The sequence below is a fragment of the Rhynchophorus ferrugineus genome, unplaced genomic scaffold (genome assembly GCF_030347505.1).
Source record: "Rhynchophorus ferrugineus isolate W39M unplaced genomic scaffold, kcgeb_rfMv2 rfM11, whole genome shotgun sequence".
In the NCBI taxonomy this organism is placed as follows: domain Eukaryota; kingdom Metazoa; phylum Arthropoda; class Insecta; order Coleoptera; family Curculionidae; genus Rhynchophorus; species Rhynchophorus ferrugineus.
Genome location: NW_027472590.1, coordinates 5,594,317 through 5,610,851, shown reverse-complemented (window position 1 = coordinate 5,610,851; position 16,535 = coordinate 5,594,317). Strand labels below are relative to the sequence as shown.

Sequence of the window (16,535 nt, the reverse complement as noted above, 5' to 3'; positions counted from 1 at the left end):
AATACAGGTAAAAACCGCAAAAACTAAGTCGAATATTAATCAACGTCATAGTATCGTTATCTGTGTGTCTCTTAATGAGAATTTCAAATGTAATATATAAAAATCATTTTATAAAATGGACTACTAATATTTGACCTCTATCTTATCGTCGATACAGTTGTTTAAAATATTTTAAAAAATACGTCAAATGTTTGGTTAGGTTACTTGTTTACAATTTTTATTACAGAATGGTAGCTTTATTGCTTATAATTGAGTAATATTGGGTAATAATTTATAACGCAACATATCATGGAATCAGAGTCATCGTACGATACGGGTTTTTCGTTTGTCTCCAAGGAACACGAAAATTTTATTCGGGAATTTTTGGAAATTTACAGGGATAATTCCGTGTTATGGGACAAAAAACACCCGCACAACAAGAACATCGTTGTACGATATGGCGCTTTAGAAAATCTTCTTGGAAAGAGCCGAGAGTATTTTCCTCAAGCCGACATTGATTTCGTAAGGCATAAGTTAGATGGCATAAAAAATGCTTTCAGAAGAGAACATAGGAAGGTAATTAAAAAGTAACTGGCCTTGAATTAACGTAAAACGACGGGAATTTAAGGTTGTCGCATCGAAAAGGAATAAAAACGAAAACTACGTACCGAACTTGTGGTATTATAATCTCATGTTATTCACCGTAGGTGAAGACGATAAGGACCTACAGGAATTGTTCGACGATAATGTGACGTCTCGCGATTTTCACTTGTTTCACCTGTTTTGATTTAAACAATTTTCAGAAACACATTTGGACCAGAGATCATATCGTTCTATTGATAGATTTATTCAAAAACCACCCAATTCTGTACTCGGCAAAGTCGCCTAACAATACGCTAGCAAAAAGAAACGAAGCCTACAGCCAGATAACTAAAAAACTGGTTACCGAAACAGGTAAATATTTCGAGATCAAAGAGGTGCGAAAGAAAATCACCTCTCTGAAAGATCAGTTCCGGAGAGATTATAAGAACAAAAAGTTGACTTCCCTGTGGTGTTATGATTTGCTTTCGTTTTTGGAGAACGAGTGGATTGGGAAGGTAGTGAAATAGATTTTGATTATTTATCAATGATTGTAGTATTTGTAGCGCGAGAATATTAAGGAGGATAGTTCCGACGATGAGAACTTGGATGTTAAACCGAAGAGTTTCTTTTATGGCAAAGAGGACAATAAAAACATAGATTTGGATCAGAAAGACTCGAAGATATTTATCGAAGAGAATTACGACGATATTTTCGACGCTATAGGTAAAACGGTTGCGATGAAATTAAGGGACATGAGTGATGACCAGCGAAAATATGCAGAGAGCTTAATCAACGACGTGATGTATAATGGATTGATGGAAAAGTTGAATAGCGATTCTAAACTCTTGATCGATGGTTTTTAATGAAAACAAAAGACTCTGCGCTATCCTGATTTATAACTGTGGTCACAAAAATAAAACACAACATAGGTTCAAAAACGTATTGCTTTATTTGGTCGTGGGACAACTTACTATTCATTATTTCAACAAATTTTCTTTAAATATGTCGAAAATACAAAGCAGTGTCTAATTAAATGACATACTCTTAATATTAAAATAATTGATAATCAAAATTAGAGAAATGCTTATTAGTAATAAACAGAGAGAACAAAACGATCATTGATGATAATAGTGGAAAATATTTTTAAACACACCACACAGTTTCTTAACGATATAATTTAGCTTGTTATCTGTAACTTGTGTCTAATAATAGCAAGATTAAACTTGTTAAAATAAATTGCTCAAGATGTCACATTCGAATTATTTCAACTCTTATTTATGTCATGCTATTCGGGAGCTGGATTTATATTAGAAGGTACACATTAATATTTTATCTCGCGATTTTTTCTATAAATCATGCCAAGTTATCCATGATTGCATATCCAGACATGTAATTAATTGTTTGTTATATAGGAAACTAATAAAACCATATATTAGTAGTAGATATTTATGAAAGGGAATTACGGTGATATTTTTGAGTAGTGGTTTTGAGAAAGTTAGAGGGACATAAGCGATGATACGTCGAAGTGACAGAACAAACGAATAACGATCCAAAAATCTTGACAGGTTTTTCGTGAAACTAAATACATGTAAAGTATGATATTCACCGCTGTCTTGATTTGTTAATAAAAATTAAAAATAAAACACGATATGTGTTTAAAAACGTATTGCTTTATTCGGTGATAGAACGACACGATAGAAAAAAAAAGAAATGATGGAGTTTATTGATGCACAGCCTATAAAACAATAACACTAAAGAGAAGTCGGGACGGGAGCCCATCGACTCGCAAAATAAGGAATGTTAACCTTCAACGTTGAAACTCTCTCCAACTATAAACTAAAAGTGATCCGTAATAAGGCACGTCTCCTATTCAATTCGGGTTTTAGACGGATTTCGACCTCTCCAGGACGTTGTAGGCCGCTCCTAAAGCCCAACTGATCTCGTGACCTCTGATTTTTTTATACAGCTGAAATTGAAGTATATCGAATAAGATGTGGCATCGAATCGTTTTTCTGGTACGTACATATATGGTCGTGTCCAGAGATAAACCGAATCCCTGCTCCAACAAGAGCCAGATGTACGTCATGTCCATGCAGATGAACGGTTGGTCGACGTTTGGCTCGCGGCAAGTCCTAAGAGCCGCTGATTTGAAATCGTCGACCTGTTCGTGGAAATCGTCATGAACTTCCTATGTATTCATCATAAATGTTTAACTCACCTTCACTTGTCCACCTTTTGCAAAGTCAATCAAGCCGGCCTGGCTGGCTTTGTCATAGTAGTAACTAAACGCGAAAATCGTTTTTAGAGGTAGCTCATCCGGTGGCTTGTTGGTGTTAGAGATGTTGTGTACGTAGTCGGCGATTATCTCGGAGCACTTCGAGAAATCCACGATGGGTTTCATCTCACCGTTGTAATAGTCGCCTCCCTCAACCAACATGGTCGGGTAATCCTTCTCCAGTCCGCTCACGTAATAATCGTTACCTGAAAACCATGATATATCATCATGAAAACCATGTTATCGTCACTCCCATCTGCTTGTCTTACCGTGATAATGGAACTTCTTGTTTCGAACAATGGGATTCACGCACTCGCAGGTAACGTTGAAATTGTCCGCGTTCTGAAACGATATGACCGCTTTCCGAGCGGCCATAAGTCCCAATCCCAAGTAGCTGTGCGTGAACACGGGAATGGGACCGTTCGGAGACACGGCCTCGTGAATGTTCTCCTTTTGTCTCAAGCTGGACGGCGTCATAGCCGAAAATGTCACCTGCGTCGAGCCTCCGCCTAGATCTAGGGCGGCTACGGTCTGGGACGGGCTGGAATTGAGCTTGTCTGATAACAAAACATACACACTTATCACCCTATGATCAAAAAGGTGTAGTATATCGACATACTTAACAGGAAATTGACGGTAAACCAGGAGAAAATACCCTCGTCAGTGCCATCCATTATCTCAATGGAGTCGTCGTCGGTGAGAAACGGGGTTTTCTTAAACAAATCCCTGATGGCATTCAAAAGACTCTCCGCTTGCTCGGCGGGCAACAGCCTCAATCCTGCGGTTGCTTTCAAGATCAGGGGGGTCTTCGCCCAATACTCCTGCGGTATTTCTTTCTTAGCTTTCTCCAGTAGAACCTCGATTTTATCCGCACCCTAAAGACCCAAAAACATAGCATCCTAATTAAAATACAAAACTAACATACCTTCTGAGGTTCTTTTGCGAAAGATGACAAGCCGGGTTTATTATATTCGAACAATTCTTTATCCAGTACTAAATATCCCCCTAAACACACAAAAGAAAAAGCTCAATCGTAGCTTCAGTATTTTAATTAATGACATTACCCAAATATGATTTATGGAATGTGTATGCTAATACTCTAGACCCAGTACTCCCTGCATCGATCACTACGGCATGTACCGGCTTATGGTAACCCAGGAATTGTTTTGCTAAATTATCTATGATTCGGTTTCCGACGAACCATGGTATTTGGTCAGTATACAATACTGCAAGTTAGTTCTGAATAATTTTATGCCGATTTATGAATTTTTATCTAAACCCTTACCTAGGAAAGCAGTTAATAAAGTACCACTTATTATTAAACATATTAACGAGGTCTGTATAGATTTTACTTGAACTCCTTTGGATTTACGTTTTTTTCCCGACACTTTTTCATTGTGTTCTTTTACCTACAAATAACATATAAAGTTGATTTCTATACAGGAAACAAAAAAATAAAGCTCACAGTTGAATAGGGCATTTATTAAGATTTATTTTTAATTCAAGAAATTTAAAAGGTCATACAAATAATACATGAAAAACTCTTACTTTTCTCCGGCGAAGCTCTGTGTTACTCATGTTGTAGTTACACGTAGCACTTTTACTTAATTATTCAGTACTTATCCTTGAAAAATTAAGATACGAGAATATTTTTCCTAAATTGATTATATTATTTCATAGACATACACTGTCTACATATCTGAGTACTATCACGATACTAAATTAGATGATAGCCTGTGTCTGTTTATCTCCTAACGCTATACATAAATTCGGCTACAAATATATGCATTTAAATTGATCCTGATAAGACAATTTTAAAAATCATTCTCAAACTGTGACATTGACAGTGTACACGAAGCGAGGGTTCTAAAAAAAAATGTAAAATAAGAAATATAAATTACAATTTTCTCTGCGCATGAATAAATAAATCAATTATATAGTTTATTTTGAGTATTGTTTAATTCAAAACAATTATTACTAATACCTCTTTGTATCTTATTGGTAATGATTTACCAGGTATATTTTATTAGGCTTGAGACACATACGGCATTTACTTTCCGCCGCGGTTTTTGAAGGAATATCGAATTTAAATATTGGTAGCATCTAGGTCACAAAATATAAAGAATTCTATATATTTTGTGACCTAGGTTTCTAGGATCTAGATCTAGGTATTGTATCAAGAAGTATATAATCGAAAATCGATATTTTCTTCATTGTTGCTATTATTTTTTAAAATCCCCTCTAAAAAACTCAAATGACAGTATATTTGTAAAGTGACTTGTTGTTCACTATCAGCATATAAAAAAACTATCAGACAAAAAAACAGAAAAGCTGAGCTCAGTTCAATTCGGTAGAAAAAAAAATGACGTGTGTTTTAGGCCTTATTTTCTTTTTGCCATCTGTCAATTGACTCAATCATCCTGACAGATGTGTCAATTTAGTATGTTTTGAAGGTTTATAATGTTGCTCTAATAACTTAAAAACATAAAATGGCTTTCAACGGTGTTAACATATCCGTTGAAGCACCGATAGAAAATCAAATTCAAGAAATAACTTATGAAGGAGTAGAAATTTATCAACCGTATGTAATAAAGCGTTATAAACAAACAACCGGTTAGTTAATTATATCTAATTGCAGCCCTTTAACACTCTCCGAAAGTTTAGCCAAATATGCACAAAAAATCGACTTTAGTAAAACCATAGAAGCTGACGTGAAAAAGGAGGATGTAACTGATGAGAATAAATCAGACAGTGACAGTAAAGATGCCTTTCAATCTTCTTTATGGCCATGGGATTCAGTTAGAAACAAACTGAGAAATGCTTTCCAAGAGATAAGTGTATTAGCTGATGTTCTAGCTATAGCAAAAGATAAGCGGTACATGGTACTTGATCCAGTACCACAGGAACCGTTAGAAACTAAGCCTATGGTGCAAATTTATGCTAGAAAAAAAGCTTTAGCAGGTATTTTTTTATATATTTGTATTTGTTTGGAGTTTATATAAAGTAAATAAATAGGTGCAGCCAATGTTCTGCTAGCTGGTGCTGAGAAACTAAAGACATCTCAAAATGAGGCAGCTAGAAACCGAACAACACCTGATTTCCATATAGAACTTTTAAGATTAAGACAAAATTGGAGGCTTAAAAAGGTCTCTAATACCATAATAGGGGATTTAAGCTACAGAACTGCTGGTTCAAAGTATTTACAGACTGGGACATTTGAGGTAACGTTACGATAAAGGCACTGACACTTTTCAAAGTGAAATTTCCAGGTTACCAAAGCTGAAGAAGATGAGAAATTGTGCAGTCCTCCGGGCAGCCCGGGTGGAGCTCCACCAAATAAACCAAGTAGCGCCTTGAAGGTTTCTATTCCCTCAGAGCTGCAAGGTGTAGCCTACATTGAGGTGCTTTGCCAAAAAGGTTGTGAGAAGTTTTGAAACACTGAAATATGAGTTTTTGTTTTAAATAATAAGTTTTAGATCAAGAGGACCTCTGTTCAGCCAGCATAAATTTGCTTGGTTCGGGCGCCCCATCTTCCAATCCAGATATGCATTGGCAGCAGAAACTGGAAGCTGCCCAAAATGTGTTATTCTGTAAAGAATTATTTAATCAGCTGGCCAAGGAGGCTGTTGAGTTACAAGCACCCATACCACATATGGTTGTAGGAAATCAAATTATGGCCACAGTTCTACCTGGTATTCAGTTAATCATTGCCCTGAGACACTCAACAAGTGCAGAAAAGGTAATTGTTTACGGTAATAGTTCACACATAACTATATTAATTCTACTTAGAAGCAGGAAAAACCATCTCCATCGAAGAGTGAGCATGATCATGTTTTGGAGCACTCTTTGCATCAGTTGCTGAGAGAAGTGCATCACAAGAACACTCATCATCCGTTCCCACATCCTGCCACTGGGCCCTTGGGACCGTCTAAAAAAAGAATGATGGCAGGTAGATATTGCATTACTAATTTGTTCCAATGTTTTTCTTTATATTTGTATATAATTTAAGGCCCCATGGCTGCGGATAGATATGAACTTCTGGAGATGACGAAGCAGGAAAAGTTGTTGGAGCAAATCGTTAAGCAGGCTCAGCATTTTATCATGAGAATGCGTACCGAATATGTCTTAGACACGATAGCCAAAGAATTTAAAGATCCTTTAATCTCATCACACTGGAACACGTTGAACAGTCCCACACAATCGTGTGTTAAGATTAACATATCAACTCACGGTTATGATGCGGTTTGCAGGACTCCTCTGGTAATTCATGTGGGCGAGAAAAGCCTCAAATGCATTTGCAGGTAGGCACCATTTTTATTTTATATTATACAATTTGTATATTGGAGTAGTAGGACTTTTGATTGATAAGGTTGCTTTTAGGGATGGTAAAGTTATGAATATGAGTTATGAACCGCAAGAACTTCGGGATTTGATATTCTGCCATATCAATCAGCACCAAATCCTGGCGGTACAAGCGTTGGCTAAAACCATGGGTTGGCAATGTCTAGGAAACTCGAATCACTTAGGTAAAATTGAGTAAATAAATCCTTTATTCGGTGCTATTTTCTTCCCTTGGTTGTAGGAAGCGGTCCGGTGGAACCTCTAGGAAACGCTGCTTCTTGTCTGCTGGTGTCCCCTACCGGAGACAGGATTATAGCGGTTCGATGTGAACCTCAAGCCAGTGGTTTGCAGGTCGCGGTAGCTCATTCCCCAAGGACCGACTTCATACCCACCAGGCTGGTTTTGGAAAGGAAGTGGGAGCACCTGGGCGGTCAGTTCAGGGACGTCCGACTAGATAAGATGGAGGGCAAAAACTTCTTGCATAAAATGGAACTGCTGATGGCCAGTTTAACGAGTAATTCTTAACTAGCAAAGATACCTGATACTGTGTGTTTTACTATTTGTTACTGATTACATACGTGTACAATCTCATATGTATATCGATGTTTTCGGCTTCCCATCGCTGTCCGTCTTGGGAACGTCGCTGGTTCGAAAACGTCAGCTATAAGTGATAATTTTTTTAAATATATTTTTAGAAACCACTTTGCAGTTTTAATAAAGATACCTTATTTTTTTATTAACAAGTTCAAGTGTTTGTTCCAAACAGTAAGTCAGAATCTAGATACAGCAGAAACAAATGAAGTATTAAAAACATTCAAATAAATGATTTAAAATTAAATGTTTTATTAATACTATATAAAAAAAAATTAAAATGTATCATCTTTAAACAATTCAACATAAAATTTAAGTATACTAGTACTTTTTGTAATATGAAATTAACTGCAACACTGTCCGTGTACGTCTGGCAGCATTGCAAAGAACATGCGCAGTTGCTCCCTAAAACTTCCAACGATCGATCTCTCTTTGAGCGACGCCATTCTTTTATACTTCTGATACAAGTCGAATACGGTTAAAAAGTGTTAAGAATTTAAACTACGAACTTCAGTCTTCTGCAGCGAATTTTGGTAACTAATAGACAAAAATTAGCTCCACGATATCTCCGTATAAATATATAAAATTTCAATAAGATTCCTGGCGAATCGATAAAAATAACTTAAAACTATTCCGGACTTGGATAATTTGCTTTACTGTCTCAAAACACCCGACGCACATAATTTCTCGTGTGATTTGCAGGCACAAAATCTTCAATAACATACATATATCTTCAGTTTTTTTTAGTTGTCAAGCTCTTCGATAATCGAACTAAAAAAATGTCTCCTGTTAAATTCCTTTATACTTCGTACATTATTGGTTTTACAAACATTACATATGCCCCCATTTTAACGTATATCAACGACAAATATCTCCATATTTCGCAGAATCACTATCGACGACATGGGCGACAGAGACAGAAGTGCAGATAGAGGGGCCCGAGTTTATGTTGGAGGTTTGAGTGATACCGTCAAGAAAGAAGATCTCGAAGGAGAATTCGAGAAGTACGGCAAGCTGGATAACGTGTGGATTGCTCTTAATCCGCCTGGATTTGCTTTTGTGACTTTCTTTAATGAATCTGATGCTGAGACTGCTTGCCTCAATTTGAACGGAACAGATTTTCTTGGTTCAGAATTGAGAGTTGAGATTGCGAAAGGACGCTCGAGGAGAGGTAGATTTAGGGGAGGAGGAAGCGGCGGTGGCGGAAGCAGCAGCTTCAGAGGCCGCGGAGGCCCAGGATTCGGTAGAGATAGGGGTTTCAGGGGAGCCCCTAGAGGTGGACGTGGTGGTGGTGGCGCTGGAGGCGGTAGATATTTCGACGGTGGTCGGGGCGGTGACTTCAGAGGTCCCAGGAATGATGATCATCGATTTGGGGGAAGAGATTTCTCCAGGAGGAGCGACGGCTTCCCCAGAGACGCAGGAAGAGGACCGGGCGGTCCACCGAGGCGTTTTGAAGGTGGCCCCAACTACAGATCTAGATCACCCATGGCCGGTGGCCCAAGGCACTAATTTAAGTTACTAGTTCTAGTAATAAGTTCAGTTCGATGCATATCTTTATGCTTTCGTTTAAGAAATGTTTATATTTATATATTTTTCAGTCAATACATCTACCAAAAGTATAAATGGCTCTTGTGAGGTATTTTTTTCAAGCTGTATAAAATATTTTATTTTCCTTACATTCAAATATACAATTATTGAAACTATTATATTTCATATTGTGGTAATATGTAGTCTTAGTTCTGACTGAATATTTTGTAATTAGTGAAAATAAAAGTTTAAAATTGTTCCATGTTTTAATTTATAAGTAAGAATGTAAATATTTATTTTGTAACACGTCGAAAAAATTTGGTTAGGACTATCTAAAAAAATGTTGATTAGATATGAAATATTTTCTTCATAAACTTAGTTTATTTCTGTCCCTTATTATAAAAACATAAATATAACCAAAAGTTCTTGTCAAAAGTAGATAAAAAGATAAGAGTATTTAAATTTCGTATCAGCGAGATGTAAGACTGGCTGCTGCTATGTTGTAATTATCTCACATTAAATTATTTCTTTTTGTATATGGAGTAATTATCTCATTATTATAAACATTATTTATTTGTGGACCAAGGTCAGTGAAGCTGTAGGCATAACAAACCAAAAAGCTCAATCTTTCCTTCGCATTTCATGAGTGTCTCTCCCTCTAACACGTATGTCAGCTTTGTTTTGAAAAAATAATTTGTTGAAAAAAAAGTGTAAAATGAACGTCAGTGGTTTTGCATTCCGAGCATATAAAGTCAAACCGCTCCTTATCAACGCAGTTGGTAAACGATTTCTCCAGGCGACAAGTGCAAAAATGGTTAAGGTTTGTATGATAAAAGACTATTTTTTGTTGCATAACTTAATCTGGAAAATCCTACGATTTTTTATAGGTAGGCGATCAAATCCCCAACGTTACTCTCTTCGAAGATCTACCCACGAACAACATAAATCTCAGAGATCTGTCCAAAGGAAAGAAAATTATCGTTTTCGCAGTTCCTGGTGCTTTTACGCCTGGCTGTTCAAAGGTAAAATACATATACAATACTAAAACAATGGAAATTGAGTTTGGTTTTGTTGACAATCATTTTAGACACACTTGCCAGGATATGTCTCAAAATCTGATGAGCTAAAATCACAAGGAGTCAGTGAAATTATATGTGTATCAGTTAATGATCCATTCGTGATGGCAGCATGGGCCAAAGACCAGAAGACCTCAGGTAAAGTAAGATTGTTGGCTGATCCAAAGGCTGCTCTGGCTAACGCCATGGATTTAACAGTGGATATAGCTCCATTGGGAGGGGTAAGTAATACATGCCATGTTGTTTGTTAGTTGTACCCTTTCCCTTGTAGGTCAGAAGCAAGAGATATTCAATGGTTGTCGAAGATGGTAAAATCACTTCTCTTCAGGTAGAACCTGATGCTACTGGATTATCTTGTTCCCTAGCTGATAAAATCAAATTGTAAAGTTTTCTAATCTTATAAGTAAAAGTGTTGCCCGCGTATTGAATGTTTTTTTTTTAATGTATTACTAAAATAATGCAATAAAATTTTATTTGACTTTATTATTTTATTTTTAGAACAAAACTAGCTTAAAATAAGTATCCTTCATTTTAAATTAAGTACAGTCACCCATTACATTGAGGCACTTTAAACATGGCTCCATGACCTGGTACAATAAATTTGGCCATGCCTAGGAATCTATTCCTATTTTTCCGCTGTAACTCAACATTATCACTGCCAGCATTTATCCAGATATTTTCATCAAGTAGATCTCGTTCGTTTTCAAATAAATCGCCAGTGACGGCAATTGTTTGACCTTGATTTTGAAACAAAACGGAAACGTCTTGCAAAGTATGGCCGGGTGTGGGAATCACCTTGATTTGATCATGTATCACATATTCTTCCCCTTTGCTGAAATCCGGTGATAAAAAATACTTATCCTCTTTCGATATGCTAAAACCCACTATGTGTACGGCATTGAGGAACAAATAATTACAACCTATGTGATCAGAGTGGCCGTGTGTGCATACAACAAAATTGATATCATCAGGAGACAAGCCGTTTTCCTTTAAAGAATTTAAAATGCTCCTTCCATCCCAGGCGGTCATGGTATCAATAATGACATTGATTGGACCTTTAATTAAAGTACATGTACAGTTTGCATCAAGAACATTTCCATTCAATCTTGAATAGCCTGTGAAAAGCACCTTCAGTTCGTATTTTTGGGTCATCTTAAATAATATAAATAAATGATAATATATAATAATATTTTAAATAAGTTTTTTTATGACTTTTAATAATAAATCTTATATCAATTTTAGGTTAGACTTATCCAGACGCTTGCGTTTTTACCAAGGACTAATACACAACAAGAAAAACCACAATTTATCAATATATAAAACATAACAATTTACATTTGCGGATAGTTTTGTTAATTCAGAATTTGAAGTGTACACCATAATTATATTGCTATATCTGTTTAAAATGCGCACTCTCTGTTCAATTTTCAAATTTTTGTAATACTCCTTTTTTCTAAGAAACTATGCAACACCATAAATACTGACACTCAATATTTAATTTGTTTTGTTTAGTTTGCCTGCAGTTATTTGAATTTAGTATTGCGAACTGTATTCAGCTTTCAACATAAACAAACATAAACATGTTTTTATTAAGAAAGTGTATTTACTCTTGATATTGATAATATTTCTTAAAATTGCAGTATCTAATTAGTGCAACAATTATTTACGTTAGTTTTAACTAGTTTTTTTTGTTTAATTAATGATTTAGCAAGATTTGTAAATAAATTTTTTAAATTTTCCGCGTATGCGGCATTTAGTTTCCGGTATTCCTTGACCAATAGAAATGTACAAATGGCGATTTCCGTTACTGTTAGTGTCGGCTTTTCGATGGAGAGTAGGCTTTTCGTGTCAACATCAGATTCATAGCGATTTTTCACGTTGTAAATTTGCTTAAAAAATAGTAGCTGTGGCAGGGTAACATTATTCTTCGACGAGTGCATCTAGCTTATTAAAATTGCTCACCAAGGGGAAATAATGCCTTCTGCAGCCAACGTCAAAGTTGACAAGCCAATTTCCTCGGCCGAAAATGCATTGGCTGATACTGGAAATTCTGCAATGAATCCACTTAGGCAAGCCATTATTATTATAGAACACAAAATAAGGAATTTGGAGAAAAGGAAGGTCAGTGGAATAATTTGTGTATCCCTTTGTGCTTTTCATTTACATAGGAAATTTGAATACATGTCTGAATTTTTTATACTCCATGTTTTTTACATTGTATTAACCATGTATTTATTTTTTAATAACTATCGGTCTATAATGGTAATAAAAGAAGTTTTATAATCGCATATATTTATATAAAATAATTTTATATAAATTGGTCGTTTTTAGTTTATATATTTTTATTTTCAGGTCAAATTAGAATCATATCGGGACATGCAAAATGCTGGAAAAGAACTGAATTCTGACCAAAAGACTGCCCTTGCTAAGATTAGTGAAGTTACACAGACATTAGATTTTGCACGGGATTTATACAAACAGTTCCTAGGTTGGTTATTATGATGAGTTCCTCCATAACTATACGGCAGAGTTATAGTTTAACATTGTTGTTACAGGTATTGCTTCAACTTCAGAAAAGGAAGCAAAAAAGCAAGCTAAAAGGGAAGCCTCATTAAAGAATCAAGCTGAATTGGCTAGGTTGAGGGAAATTCTCTTGGTTCAGGATGCTTTAAATCAAATGGGCAATGAAACTGTCAGAGATGATTTTCTCAATGGTAGGAATGGAGCTGCCCAGTTATCAGAAGTAGATTTGAAGTATGTCATGCCTTATTTAATGTTGCTTTGTTGCATTATTTGTCTGTGTTGGTGTTAGGTTATTAGATGATTTATATCCTGCTGTTACTCCTAAACACGATGCTGGTAATCCAACATTTTTCACTAATGAAGTTCAAGCTGCTGCTGAACATTTGTTAGCTGTGGTTGATGGAAAGCCTAAGGAGGTGTTTGGTGGAACTTATAGTCAGGTTAAGGAAATTTTAGGAAAAATTCATGAGAGTGGATATTTTGATCAAGCACAGGTATGTGACTAAATAATTTATGATAGTGGTTTTAATGAAAGAAAATATTAGGAACCCATTGTTGAGGAAGAAAACCATGAAATTCCTGTCGAAGCTGTTGTACCTCCTTTGGACCAGTCAGATCCCCTTACTGAGACTTCTCAAGAGTCAAATCTGTCGGGTAAGTCTGTGCATATGGTTATATTATTCCAAGCACATAATATTATCCTTAGGGCCTATTGAAACTATTACAATAGAAGCCACTAATCACCCTGCTCTACATGGTTCAGCTCCAGGAAGGCCACCAGTCGTACCAACCGAACAGACCATGCCGCCAGTTCCTCCACACCAAGTACCACCTGCGCAAGCACCCAGGGTCATAGATCCGGCTCCCGTAGGAGTACCTCTGCAAGCTCCGCCCCAAGACATCTACTACCAGCAACCGCCACCGCCCCAGCCACAGCCCACTAGACCATTAGCTGAAATGTTGGGAGGCACAGGGAACTTCTTCTTTTTGCAGGTTAGTAGTAGTGAATATCAAGTTGGCAGTTACCAGATGAATTGTAATAGTTCATTGATAAGTTTTTCCATTTTTTATTCCTAAAAATGTCAAACTTTAACTGATTTAATTTTAATTTCGATCGATTTTCCAAAAAAAGATGTCTTGTTCAACTGAACGTATTGCCGACCAAATCTTATTCTAATATAACCGAAAATTTTGTAACAGTGCGTTAGTGACTTTTAAAACCAGACAATAACTATATTATATAGTATATCCAGAATAGCAGTGAATTCACGTCATCTCAATCGACGTCGCATTGTTGCCGCATTTAACATTTAGTTTATTCTAGCTTTGATCTTTAACAATATTCTAATATAAATAAGATAATGAAACAAAAATGTTATAAAATATAATTTATTTAGTACATTTAATATATATATTATTGAAGGACTTAAGTTACAGTTAATTAAGCTGCCATATTAGTTTGGTTTAGTCATTCTCTCGTACATTTGTACAATTACTATGCAAATATACATATCTATGCAAATAAATCGTTCACACTCCACAATACGATTTTCCATAATTTTCCTACATTAATTATAAACTCACCTTTAGCTTTTTCCACTTTCATTACCTGGCATTGTCAGCATTGACTCATTATCCCACATCCAGAAGGTTTCATAGCATTTAATAGCTCCCGTGGCAATATATTATACATCTTGATTTGAACTCAGTACTACTCTAGATGTTGTCTTAGATACAATCTGGCAACGTTACGAAATTATGTAACCTGTTTTAAATATTTTTTGCTATGTTGGTTATAAATGCAGCTTGTATCTTTTTAGGAATCTGAGATCGATACGCCTGAGCAAATTCCCACGCAAACCTTTACCAACCAGTCGTTCGTGGTGCCGTCGCAGATGCCCCTACCCCAGCATTTTCAACAACCGCCGCCCCAGCACATGCCCGCCGGCAACCTACCGCCGACGGTGAACGCCGTACCGCCACAGGCAGTCGCGATGGTCCCCCCTCAGGGAGCGCCCCTCGCCCCGAGCAACGAAGACCCTGGTCTGAACAAGCCGTTGCCGCAAGCCGGCGACGAGATGGAGAAGCACATCGTGAACAGGGTGCCCCCGCCACAGAACCGAGGTCCGGCGCCCAACAGCCAGCCGCCGCATCATCAGCAGCAGGCGTACTACAACAACGGTTACAACGGCAGTCGGCCCAGCACCAGGCCGCCTCAGCCCCAACACGCAAGGAACAACGGCGTACACCAAGGCCGGCTTCAGAACAACAGGCACTAGTAACACCAGAGGGCTTCGAACACGTTGTACTTGAGAATTGGCTGTATTTCTTTGGATGTATTATATTTTCTATTGGCCAAGTTAGGATTAGTTTCAAGTGACGATATCCGTTCGGACACGTTGACCCGTTCGCTATGGATGAAAGCATTTCGTTTTTTCGTGGAGGAATCAAATTCTAATGAGTTCTCGCGTCCCCCGTCGAGAACGTTCTCATTAACTGATTGAAATCGTCGGGATTTCGTAACAGGGGTTCTTGACGCCGTTAGCCGCTCGTAGTTTTAATTTAGCGTGAATACTCAGCATGGCGACCGGTCAACGATGTCGAGCAAGCCGCGTACAATAAGTTGGCGAGCACAATTGTTAAAACTGCCGTTTGTTTTCTCTCCTTCGCTCCCTCACCACAGTCTGTATCTCTCTTTTATTTAACTTTTAAGACGAAACCGTTTACCACGCAGGAAGTTCGATTAGTTTTTTTTAAATTAGGTTTTTCGTTGCTGTTGCATCGGGAATGCGTAGAAAAAAAAACTGAACATCGAGATCCTCGCTCGGATATTTTAAGAGACAATTTGACGAGATATGATTATACACATCAGCCTAAATCTAATTTGGTCAATTATATACAACTTGGACATTAAGTGAAGCTTATAATTTAATTCGAAAATACTTGATACCCCCTAATAAAAGAACATTTTTATGGACGTGTTATCGATTTTTTTTTCTCGCATTGTCTATCGATAAGCCGCGTCGACGATGGAAGTGATTCATGTTCGGGAATTTCCCTAGTCATAAAAGCCGAATGCACAAGATCAAGATACCCTTGACGGCGAACAACAAGGTCGTAAGCAACAAATCAATTTTACCACCGCCCAGCCTGCTGCGAACCTCGTCGGGGTGTTGGGTTTAAAAGTGTGTGAGGTGATAAATTTGTAATTTTACTTTTTTACCTTTTCAGTATATACTAGATAACAAAATAACTAGACATTCTGATAATAATATCGATAATGTAATATTCAATTAAATTAAAATAAATTAACTAAACTGTTTTGACGACTATCACTCCTCCAAAAGGTTATTTTTATTATCACAGTTTATTTAGTAGAAACGTAGAAAAAACTAAACATTGAGATCTCAGCTCGGATATTGTAAAAGATATTTATTAAGATAATATTTAATTCCAAAAAACTTAATAGCCATTAAGAAAAAAGCATTTTTATGACTTGCATTGTCTTGTGGAAAAAATCGTCTAGGCTCTGGAAGTCATTACGCCAGTCAAAAAAATTGAACATATACCATTTACAATAGATGAAGATTACCGCCGTCCGAATCTTCCTTAGGTTTCGCAGGGAGGTTGTTGAGTTAAAA

General features: G+C 36.8%; 7 protein-coding genes across 11 annotated transcripts; 5 read left to right on the top strand and 2 right to left on the bottom strand.

Moving 5' to 3' along the window:
• Positions 1 to 159: 159 nt before the first annotated feature.
• Positions 160 to 1,499, top strand: LOC143204701 (uncharacterized). Its single transcript, XM_076417425.1, has 4 exons — positions 160 to 555; positions 608 to 727; positions 783 to 1,076; positions 1,125 to 1,499. Exons 1-4 carry the CDS (start codon positions 289 to 291, stop codon positions 1,422 to 1,424), a joined length of 981 nt encoding a protein of 326 aa, XP_076273540.1. The 5' UTR covers positions 160 to 288; the 3' UTR covers positions 1,425 to 1,499.
• A 712-nt stretch (positions 1,500 to 2,211) lies between these two features.
• NTPase (ectonucleoside triphosphate diphosphohydrolase NTPase) lies at positions 2,212 to 5,210 on the bottom strand. The gene is made up of 10 exons (XM_076417424.1): positions 4,821 to 5,210; positions 4,385 to 4,702; positions 4,122 to 4,245; positions 3,901 to 4,062; positions 3,762 to 3,841; positions 3,456 to 3,711; positions 3,106 to 3,393; positions 2,780 to 3,042; positions 2,585 to 2,722; positions 2,212 to 2,527 (listed from the first exon to the last, which is right to left on the bottom strand). Exons 2-10 carry the CDS (start codon positions 4,412 to 4,414, stop codon positions 2,444 to 2,446), a joined length of 1,425 nt encoding a protein of 474 aa, XP_076273539.1. The 5' UTR covers positions 4,415 to 4,702; positions 4,821 to 5,210; the 3' UTR covers positions 2,212 to 2,443.
• On the top strand, positions 5,098 to 7,878 carry MED17 (Mediator complex subunit 17). 2 transcript variants are annotated; one of them, XM_076417423.1, is made up of 9 exons: positions 5,098 to 5,417; positions 5,475 to 5,797; positions 5,852 to 6,057; positions 6,106 to 6,253; positions 6,313 to 6,575; positions 6,626 to 6,785; positions 6,846 to 7,137; positions 7,217 to 7,362; positions 7,419 to 7,878. In XM_076417423.1, the coding sequence occupies exons 1-9, from the start codon at positions 5,326 to 5,328 to the stop codon at positions 7,700 to 7,702; spliced, it is 1,914 nt and encodes a 637-aa protein (XP_076273538.1). In that variant the 5' UTR covers positions 5,098 to 5,325; the 3' UTR covers positions 7,703 to 7,878. The 2 variants fall into 2 exon arrangements, with proteins under 2 accessions (XP_076273538.1, XP_076273537.1); XM_076417422.1 differs by having other exon boundaries at positions 5,149 to 5,417; positions 6,307 to 6,575.
• A 271-nt stretch (positions 7,879 to 8,149) lies between these two features.
• Rsf1 (Repressor splicing factor 1) lies at positions 8,150 to 9,552 on the top strand. Its single transcript, XM_076417418.1, has 2 exons — positions 8,150 to 8,301; positions 8,656 to 9,552. The coding sequence occupies exon 2, from the start codon at positions 8,672 to 8,674 to the stop codon at positions 9,275 to 9,277; it is 606 nt and encodes a 201-aa protein (XP_076273533.1). The 5' UTR covers positions 8,150 to 8,301; positions 8,656 to 8,671; the 3' UTR covers positions 9,278 to 9,552.
• Positions 9,553 to 9,672: 120 nt separating this feature from the next.
• Positions 9,673 to 10,854, top strand: Prx5 (Peroxiredoxin 5). The gene is made up of 4 exons (XM_076417419.1): positions 9,673 to 10,115; positions 10,183 to 10,317; positions 10,383 to 10,592; positions 10,643 to 10,854. The coding sequence occupies exons 1-4, from the start codon at positions 10,011 to 10,013 to the stop codon at positions 10,754 to 10,756; spliced, it is 564 nt and encodes a 187-aa protein (XP_076273534.1). The 5' UTR covers positions 9,673 to 10,010; the 3' UTR covers positions 10,757 to 10,854.
• Positions 10,835 to 11,841, bottom strand: LOC143204695 (metallo-beta-lactamase domain-containing protein 1). 2 transcript variants are annotated; one of them, XM_076417416.1, is made up of 2 exons: positions 11,707 to 11,841; positions 10,835 to 11,523 (listed from the first exon to the last, which is right to left on the bottom strand). In XM_076417416.1, the coding sequence occupies exons 1-2, from the start codon at positions 11,749 to 11,751 to the stop codon at positions 10,918 to 10,920; spliced, it is 651 nt and encodes a 216-aa protein (XP_076273531.1). In that variant the 5' UTR covers positions 11,752 to 11,841; the 3' UTR covers positions 10,835 to 10,917. The 2 variants fall into 2 exon arrangements, with proteins under 2 accessions (XP_076273531.1, XP_076273532.1); XM_076417417.1 differs by lacking the exon at positions 11,707 to 11,841 and adding an exon at positions 11,584 to 11,685.
• Positions 11,842 to 11,895: 54 nt separating this feature from the next.
• LOC143204693 (caprin-2) lies at positions 11,896 to 15,871 on the top strand. Of its 3 annotated transcripts, none has more exons than XM_076417409.1 (7): positions 11,896 to 12,492; positions 12,724 to 12,859; positions 12,927 to 13,125; positions 13,184 to 13,388; positions 13,440 to 13,548; positions 13,601 to 13,887; positions 14,715 to 15,871. In XM_076417409.1, exons 1-7 carry the CDS (start codon positions 12,346 to 12,348, stop codon positions 15,171 to 15,173), a joined length of 1,542 nt encoding a protein of 513 aa, XP_076273524.1. In that variant the 5' UTR covers positions 11,896 to 12,345; the 3' UTR covers positions 15,174 to 15,871. The 3 variants fall into 3 exon arrangements, with proteins under 3 accessions (XP_076273524.1, XP_076273526.1, XP_076273525.1); XM_076417411.1 differs by having other exon boundaries at positions 12,153 to 12,492; positions 13,658 to 13,887; XM_076417410.1 differs by having other exon boundaries at positions 12,159 to 12,492; positions 13,625 to 13,887.
• The last annotated feature ends 664 nt before the right edge of the window (positions 15,872 to 16,535 follow it).